The 9,317-nt window shown below is 46.1% G+C and overlaps 1 protein-coding gene across 3 annotated transcripts; it reads right to left on the bottom strand.

The window, feature by feature from the left end:
- Positions 1–4,011: 4,011 nt before the first annotated feature.
- On the bottom strand, positions 4,012–9,223 carry TIGD7 (tigger transposable element derived 7). Of its 3 annotated transcripts, none has more exons than XM_055134113.1 (2): positions 8,498–9,223; positions 4,012–7,419 (listed from the first exon to the last, which is right to left on the bottom strand). In XM_055134113.1, the coding sequence occupies exon 2, from the start codon at positions 6,119–6,121 to the stop codon at positions 4,487–4,489; it is 1,635 nt and encodes a 544-aa protein (XP_054990088.1). In that variant the 5' UTR covers positions 6,122–7,419; positions 8,498–9,223; the 3' UTR covers positions 4,012–4,486. The 3 variants fall into 3 exon arrangements, with proteins under 3 accessions (XP_054990088.1, XP_054990090.1, XP_054990089.1); XM_055134115.1 differs by having other exon boundaries at positions 8,555–9,223; XM_055134114.1 differs by having other exon boundaries at positions 9,018–9,223.
- Positions 9,224–9,317: the final 94 nt, after the last annotated feature.

Raw genomic sequence — 9,317 nt, 5'->3', positions numbered from 1 at the left:
AATGGGAGCTTAATTTCTAATTTTTTGAGAATTGTCCATATTGTTTTCCAAAAGGGCTGAAGTAGGCGGCATTCTCACCAGCAGTGAAGGAGAGTCCCTTTCTCCCTACATCCACACCAACACCGGTTGCTTTTGTTCTTTTGGATGTGGGGAGCTCAGGAGGTCTTACGGGATGCTGGGGATCGAATCTGGGTTAGCAGCATACAAGGCAAATGCCCTACCCCCTGTACTATCGCTCTAGCCCCTGATAGACTGTTTTGATCTTGCAAATGGTTTCTTGGGAAGAATGGTGCTACTGTAACAGTTACTGACCCTTAGTGGTGGGAAAATGCAGGTGAGGGCAAAAGTTTTAGAGGATAAGCTTCATATTCTAGAACAGGAAGTAAGGATTGTCATTTTAACTATTTTTGGGACAGGTGAAATACTAGGTATTCCAGGAATAGGAAATCCTGATGTCAGGAAAACAGGATTTGGACCAGGGAGAAGAGCTGAAGCTGTTGACCAGGTATCAAATGCAGCAAATTTAAAAGACGGAGACAGCCCTGCCCTGCCACCATCCCCTTATTAACCTGCTTCTGCCTGGCCTCAGTTCAGTGTTATCTCCCTGGGTTTCTGCATCAGTTTTTTAGTTTCCATTCTTGTGGCGGTGTTTTGTCAGACGTGGGGACACACTTGGAAGGCTGAGCTCTACCACTGGGCTAGGGCTTTTGTCCCTTCTGAAGTGTCATTTTTTATCTTGGTGTTTCTGGGCTGGAGTACATATTTCGTATGTGGGAAGTCCAGGTCTAATCCCTGTCACCACATAGTCCCCCAGCACTGCAAGAGTCTCCCATCACCCCCAAGCACTGGGCTGGTAGCCCCTGAGCACTGTTGGGTGTGGCTGAAAAACAGTAGGAGTAAGAAGACAGTGGCTGGGTATTGAAACATGTTAATCAGGGAGGAGAATGGTGAGGTACCACAGCAGTGATTCCCCAGACTTGACTTAGCCTCAGTTTCACAGGGGAAAAATAACTCTGCCTTCCTGGGAAACTCAGCAGACCAACAGAAAGTGTCGCCAGTTGTCCCTGCAGTAACTCTATCTGCAGGGTCAGCCCAGCGCTCCCAACCCTGGGAGTGGGCCTCGCTCTCCTAGACCTAGACCCCAGTTTTACACCTAATCACTGGAAGCCATAGTCGCCTCATGCACCAGCAGAAGAGAATACACACCAGAAATAGATCCTTGAACTCAATGTATGATAAAGGGAATATTAAAAGTGAGTACAAAATTGAATAAGAATTATTTTAACAAGGGGCTGGAGTGATAGCACAACAGGTAGGGCATTTGCCTTGTATGTGGCCAACCCGAGTTCGATTCCCAGCATCCCATAAGGTCCCCCGAGCACCACCAGGGGTAATTCCTGAGTGCAGAGCAGGAGTAACCCCTGTTCATTGCCGGGTGTGACCCCCTCCCCCCAAAAAAAATTATTCTAACAAATGTGATATTTACAAAAATCAAGTTTATTAAGTACATGGGGGATAGTCAAAATGCTACTACTGTTGCCATTCCCCTCTGGCATCTCATCCCATCATGCGGCATGGGATTCTTGGTGGGATTCTCTCCATTTAGAAGCCTCTGTTCTCTTTGGCTGTGTTGACCATCTCCCCCCTCCTTTTGATTAAAATAATTTAAACTTAAAAGAAAGTGTTCTTTTGGCTGTGTAATTAGCAAAAATAGCATCACGATCACGAAATCCGTTAATCATCGATTTCTCGAGCGGGATCAGTAACCTCTCCATTCCTCCTTTCCCTGAGATCTTAGAAGTCTCTCTCGACTCGGCCCTCCCAACGATGTCGCACTGGAGGCTCTTTCAGGGTCAGGGGAATGGGATCCAGCTTATTACTGGCTTTAGCATATGAATACACCATGGGAAGCTTGCAAGGCTGTCCCTTGTGGGCAGGAAACTCTCAGAAGCTTGCCAGTTTCTCCCAGAGGGAGAAGTAGGCTACAAGATAACTCGAGGCTGCAAAGCTTTTAAGTCTCTGGATGTTAGCTGTTGATGGGATTACACACACCTGGGTTCCTCTGCCGGTACCTTCATGCGTGAGGCCTGTCCGGACCTGTGGAGAGGGGCCTCGAGCATGGCTGTGGCTAGGTTCCCGTGGTCTTCGGATGCTGGGAGCTCTGCTCGGGGTGGGGAGGGAAGCTGTAGCCCATCCCCTCCAAGGGGCCCCAGGGAAGACAGTCAGGCATGCGGGGAAGAGACTCTTCTGCCTTAAGATACTGGGGAAAGTCCTTTCAAAGTCCTGGTTGAAAGATGGAAACAATTTAACATGGTGTATCTAAATTGTAAAAAGTGTTTCTTATTCTTTGACTTGGTAGTTTAACTTCTAATAACCTAACCTCAGGTGATGCTTTGAATTTTTTTTTTGCAAAAAATACATAATCCAGAACAATATTGTAGCAGTCAAAGCACTTTGCCTTGCATGTGGTTCGATTCTTGGCACCTGGTTCGATTCCTGACACCTCATCCCCTGAGCCCTACCAGGAGTGATCCCTGAGTGCCAAACCAGGAGTAATTCTGAGCATCACTGGATGTGGCCAAAAAAAAAAAAATATGTGGTGACACCTTAGGTCATTCCATTATCCAGTAGCTTTCCCATTATCCAGTAGATTTTCCATTTTCCAGTAGCTAGGCAGTCACACCCAGGGACTGCCCCCGGTGCCATATAATCCCATGAACGGCCAACATCCAGAGACTTAAAAGCAAGCTCCCACTTTGTGGCCACGCAATATCTTATAGCCTACTTCTCCCTCTGGGAGAAACTGGCAAGCTACCGAGAGTTTCCTGCCCACACGGGAGAGGCTCGCAAACTCCCCTTGGTGTATTCATATGCCAAAACCAGTAACTGCTGGGTCTCATTACCCTGCCCCTGAAAGCCTCCAATGTGGCATTGTTCGGAAGGACAAGTAGAGTCTTCTAAAATCTCAGGACTAGGATGAATGAAGACGTTACTAAGACCGCTTGAGAAATTCGACAATCAACGGGATCATGATGATGACGACCTTAGGCCATAGTGTGTGGTCCCTGCATTTTGCAACAGCAGAAATGAAAGGATGAACAAATGTTATTAAGTGTAAAGGGTCAGTAATACAGCACAGTGGGTAGGGAGTGTGTCTTGCACGTGGCCGACCTGGGTTCGATCTCTGGCATCCCAACCATCCAGGAGTGAGCACAGAGTCAGAAGTCAGCCCTGAGCACAGTTGGGTGTGTTTGTCCCTGCCCCTCCCCGCAAAAACTTAGGAAATTTGAAAAAAGGTAGGGCCAGGGAAATAGCTCAACAGGCTAGAGCCTTTTGTATTTGCATATGGGATCCCTGGTTTGACTCCCAGGATTGCAGGGCCCCGAGTACTGAGCCAGCAGTAGCCCTCAGCATTGCTCCATATAGTTCCCAAAGAAAATGGTAATTAGAACTTATCAGCATATATATTTAAATATATGTGTAAATATGTATGTATATATGTGCATATACATATATACATACATATATACACATATATACATACATATGTATATATGTAGGTGACTGATATCCACGGCCAGGGAAAATGGGTTAGGACTGGCAAGTGGCTGGATCTAAGCACAAGTGTGTGTGGGGCTGAGGGTAGGTCAGATAGAGAAGAGACTGCTATGATAATAATAGCTGGGAATGATCACGCTGGACAAGAACTGAGTGTTAAAAAGTAGGTAAAGGGACATTTTTGATAACCTTTCAGTACCAGTATTGCAAACATCAATGCCCAAGAGGGGTGGGGGGTGGAGAGAGAGGGAGGGAGAGGGAGAGGTGTCTGCCATAGAGGCAGGCAGGGAGTGGGCGGTCAGGGGTGATGGGAGGGAGCCTGGGGACACTGGTGCTGGGAAACGCTGGTGGAGCTATGGGTGTTGGAATACTGTATGACTGGGACCCAATCATGAGCAGCTTGGTAAGGGTCTGTCTCACAGTGACTCAATAAAAAGGTTAAAAAAAACTCATCAGCATATATTAAAAGCTATGAATATATTGATACTATTTTTGTTTTGGTGCCACAACATGATGCAGCTCAGGCCGGGCATGCACTGACTGCTCAGTGATCACTTCTGGCAGTGCTCGGTGGACCATATTTGGTACCAGGATCAAAGCAGAGGATGGTTACCTGCAGATCAAAGCACCTTAATCTCTGTACTATTTCTGGCTTTCACACTGATAAAAGTTAATGTCCTAGCCACATTTCCATGAGACAGTAAATCTGGGACAGTAATTTTTCACTCTTCAGAGCCTTGTCTAAAGTAGAAAAAAAAGAGCGAACTATTTATACATTTAAAGAAACAGATTTATTTTCAAGTTATTTTGTAACCAGCATAAATTAGAATAGATATACAAAATAAGGTCATTTGATAAGAAATAAAGACAATTCACAACAGGTTTACACTATATATTAACTGCAGAAAAAAACAGTTAAACACAAAATCTAATTATTAGAACTGGAAGTTGAAGGTATATTGAAGGACTCCTTAATATGTGACTGAGGTTTTAAAAAGTTACCCGTTCTAGAATGGATTCTATTATGAATCTGTTTCTTGATTATTTCTTGTTTCATTTCTTTTAACGTGAAATGGAACCTCTGAAACTCGGGCGTGGCATCAATGAAGTCAAGAAGAGAGTCCAAACTCTCTCTTATAGCAGACAGCGTACATTCAGCAATCGCCCCCCCTGCTTGCTGAGCAACTTCCTTAGTCATCCCACCTTTTGTGTTTTGGGGGCTAACTTTTGCTTCCTCTTTGTCACTTAACCATGTCTTACCACCAACCAGCTTGTTTTCTAACTCTCCACATTTCTCAAGAATTTCTCTGTAATCCCCATCATCTAAGCGTTGAAGGTCATGCTCAGGTTCCTTTTTGTAAAGAAGATTTTCCCATGCATTTGCTATAGTTATTTGTTGTACTTCATCCCAACTCTTTGCCCAGTTAAAAACTGCACTTTTTATGTTGTAGATTTTTATTTTGGAAACTCCTTTTTCTCCTTTATCTTGTTCATCGTCACTTTCTTCAAAGATGACAAGGCTCTCTTCAAGTTGCTTCCACCTGTAAAGTCTTTTGCAGCTCAGAATGACACCTTGATTCATAGGTTGAATCAAGGTTGAAGTGTTATGGGGGAAAAACAGGCATTTTATTCGACCGTCCTCACTGGCTAATGATTCAGCAGACGGGTGAACTGGGGAATTATCCAGAAGTAACAGTGCTCTGACATCCTCTTCATGGAATCTTAGAACATTGCGTTGGAAATGCCGGACCTCGGGAACAAAGTTTTGAAAGAACCATTCTGCAAATGATTCTCTGGTGAACCAAACATCTTTACTCGGTTTATATATCACAGGTAAAGTACTTGTGTCCTCTTTCACACTTCTGGGCAGCTTCGACTTGCCAATAATAATTGACTTCAATTTATGACTTCCGTCTGCATTTGCACATAAAAGAGCAGACAGCCGCTCTTTGTTTATTTTCTTCCCGGGCAGGCAGATGTCTTTTCTGCTTGCTTGAGTGTTTTCTGACGTTGACTTCCAAAAGAGGTCTGTCTCATCACCACTGTATAGTTGAGCTAGACACAATTTCTCTTCTTTGATAAGATTGGACAGTTTTTGTCGAAATGGCTCAACGTTTTCTGAGCTTAGGACTTGTTCCCCACATACTTTTCGGTTCCCAATTGCATGCCTGTTTCGAAATCGAAAAAGCCAACCCGTGCTGGCTTTGAAGTCGGTTCGCCCAAAGCACTGTGCAAACCTGTCCGCAGCAGCCTGCAGCTCCACGCCGCGGACGCTGATACCCGCCGAGCGTTTCCGCTGGTACCACGTATACACTGCGTCATCCACATCACCGTATTTGGCTCCTGTTGTCCTCTTTCTCTTTTCAGCTCCTACTAACGGCATGTCCTGCTTCAGTACAAAGTCCAAAATCAATTTTTTATTCTTTCTAATGTCATAAAATGTTGATTTACTGATTCCAAATTCATCCATCACACTTTTAAGAGACCGTCCAGCCTCTATCCGACTCAAGACCTTCATTTTCTCCTCCAAATTCAGTGTTGTGTATTTCCCTCTCTTGTTCATATTGAATTTGACTTCTAACAACCAGCAGAAAATATATGGAAAAAACTTACCGAAATGGAGGAAACATTTTTCAAAAAAGATTCCCTCCAGACTAGTTAAAAACCTAAGAAAACAGGTTTTATAGGCAATTGGCTAAAAGGGTAGGGGCTCATGATTGAAGGGCCAGTCTAAAGATAAAGGTGGACTCAGCAAGCTGCCTGTCCTATTGTTACTGCTCCTGAATGGCAAGCATGTCACTTCTCAGGACCCGGCGTGGCCCTCCCTCCCCAGAGGTAGCAGCACCCATCGGGAATAACAAAAATACTTGCTTTCCCAGACTCACTGTGGGATGACCCAAAAGGAAGAGCTGAGATGTGCCCACAGTAGACCCAGAAGAGAAAAATTCTCAATAAAAAATGGTCCTGGGGAAATGGGAGACTTAAAGGCAAAACAGTGTCATTTTGTATAGCTGGTAGGCAGTGAGGTTTTTCTTCCAAAGGACCTGATTTTACCTGTCAAAAAAGAAAGCTATGCTTATATATTCTTCTTTACATAGTTCACTGGGCCACAACAATCCATGCCTGAATTAATACAAAGACCCCCAAACATTGGGATGTCTGGAAAGTTGAAATTCAGGGAGTTATATAGTACTTGAGGTAAAGAAAGTAAGCTCTGTTGCCATATGAATGAAACCTAATTTTTGTTGCCACGAAAGTAACTCAGAATAGTCTTTCCCAGAGAATGAGCTTTAACTTGAAGGTTTATTTTACTGAAGTAATTTATAAGTAATTTGTTAGCTTTTTGCTGCTGTCTGGTCATCTTCTTTTGTACATCCTGCATATTCTCAAGTATTGTTTTTCACTGAAACTTTTCCATATTTTGGATATTATTTTCAAAATTATGGCAATTCTTTGATAGAAGTTCAAAAGCTTTACAGATAGATTTTTGTGCCAATAAAATTTTAAAGAGCTGTCCTGCTCATTTTCCTAAATTTACATTAGCATGCTAAATAACAAACTTTTCATACTTGAGATTTTTTGTTTTGATTTTGCTTCATTTGAACCATGACTCAAATTTTCCACTGCCTGAAGAAAGTGAAACGATTTCTTCTGTTGGCGTTTCTGATTAGTTATTTCCCATGAATCCTGTCGACAGGCTCTTCTGTAGCCGTGCCCTCAATTCGTTTCAGATTCTCCTGGTGCTGCCTAGTGCCCTTTCAGGTTCTTAGAAATGTCCTAGCCTAGATTAATTTCATGGTTCTCATTCCAGATACCCTCATGGGAAGAAATTAAAACTGCTACTTATATCCATTCCAGGTGCTGTGAAGAAAGAAAAGATTGTCAGCGGGATGAGGAAAATGCTCTTTCAGCTAGTTTTCCTCTCCTTCAGAGCAGGGCTTTCTGGCTTTCATTTATTCAGCTACACAGAACTCTTGCACGTCTTTCCTTTAGGAACCCAGGAGGGTGCAGACCATTGGTTTCCCTCCTACATTTGTGCAAGAAATACCACTTCAAGGAGCACAGGGAATCCTGCAAGGATACGATAATATTGTAGAGCCAGAAAGTTAAGCTTAAAAGAGACAGAGCGAAGGCCAACAACTAAAAGGTAGCTTTTTTTTTTTCCTTTTTGCTACACCTCTCTGTGCTTAGGGCTTACTCTTGGCTCTGCCATACTGGATGTCAGAGATAAAAAGGGTCAGCTGTGTGCCAGGCACGTGTCCTAACCGCTATCCTGCTGGCCCTGAGGTAACTTTTTAATCGAAAAATACATTTATTTGCTACTCAGGAGAATCACTGTTAACTCTGGTGGTCACTTAGATAAAACTTGCAGCTTGCTATAGTATCCTGGAGCAAACTCCAGGCGTTTCTTTTCATCGTTCTTTCCCTGGAGCAGACTTAGTGTCTCTCCACCTGTGCCCATACAGGGGAAGGTGAAGTCTAAGTGAAAAGTTCGGGGATTTTTTTGTGGGTTCTACAAGCATGGAGAAGTAACCCCGGTCCTAAACTTCAAACAGTGAAAACCAACAGTGGCTCTTCACCAGTTGTCCTGGGGGGTTTCTCATTCCTCCTCGCGTCCCCCCTAGCCATTCGTTAGCCATGCTAGGAAACGGGCCTGCCAGTGACGCCAGCAGGCAGTGCTGTGGGGTGTCATGCAGTATGATGAAAGCATAACTGTCACTGGTTCTGAACCGGCACAGAGACAGATGCTAACGAAGTGCGCCTAGTGCAAGACAAGGTAGTCCGAAGCACACGCGTGACCTAGGCAGGTATTTATAGCTTCTGACTCCGCCTTTTCTCCCAAAAGGATTCAAGAGAACTCTCAGCGCCAGACTGTCTCCAACAGCTCGAAAAGTCTAATGGCTCATAACTGGTCCATTTTCACTGGCATTAAACTTACCTGCTGCAGATCTGGCCTAGAAAGCGGTTCTCTTAAAAACAGTGCTCCAGGACCCACCTGAGTAGATGCAATCTCTATTCCCACTCAAACTGCATAGAAAGCTCACGGGACCTTCTTTTCTTTCCGCCTTTTGGGGGACAGCGGTTGCGACGGGAGGTGGGGTAGGGGCCCTCTGAGGTGCTGCACGAGTCGGCTGGTGACAAGCCCGCGCCCTCCCGGCTGCCCGTCCCAGGGCCTTGCTCTTGTTCTCAGTTCCCGAGCCAGCCCGACGACACCTAACTGCACAAAGCGTTCTTCGCCGCTCTCCGGCCTCAGGCCTTTCCCTGGGGCGGGCCCGCGGGGGCTTTGGTTCCCCGGCTGCCAATCGGCCTCGGGGCCCGGGGCCGTGATCGCGCACAGCCTCGCGGGGAGAAGGGGCAGCGGGGCGGCTGGGTCCCCGCGCGACCCTGCGCGTCGCTCCTCAGGCCCACGGTCTCGGTCAAGGAGAAACAGACGGAGCCGCGGCACAGGTCAGACCCACCTCACATGGCCAAAAGCGATCGTGAGGGACGCGCCGCCCTGACAAGGGCCCAGGCCCCTCGGGCCCGCCGTTTCCGTCGGGAACGGCCTCTCACTGGAGGGGCTGCGCGGGCTCCCCAGCAAACGCCGCCGCGCGTCTGGGAGGCGAGACGAAGACGCGGCTTGCGGGGCTGCGTGCAGGCCCCTCCCCTCTAGGCCTCGGCGGACCGGAGACTCGGTGGCTTTAACTCTTTCCCGGCTCCGCTACCCGGGCCGGAAGTCGCTTCCGGGCCGGTAGCTGGAACGGAGACGCCCCGGAAAT

Source organism: Sorex araneus, chromosome 4 (assembly GCF_027595985.1).
Source record: "Sorex araneus isolate mSorAra2 chromosome 4, mSorAra2.pri, whole genome shotgun sequence".
Taxonomy (NCBI): domain Eukaryota; kingdom Metazoa; phylum Chordata; class Mammalia; order Eulipotyphla; family Soricidae; genus Sorex; species Sorex araneus.
This window is presented reverse-complemented; position numbering and strand designations above follow the sequence as displayed.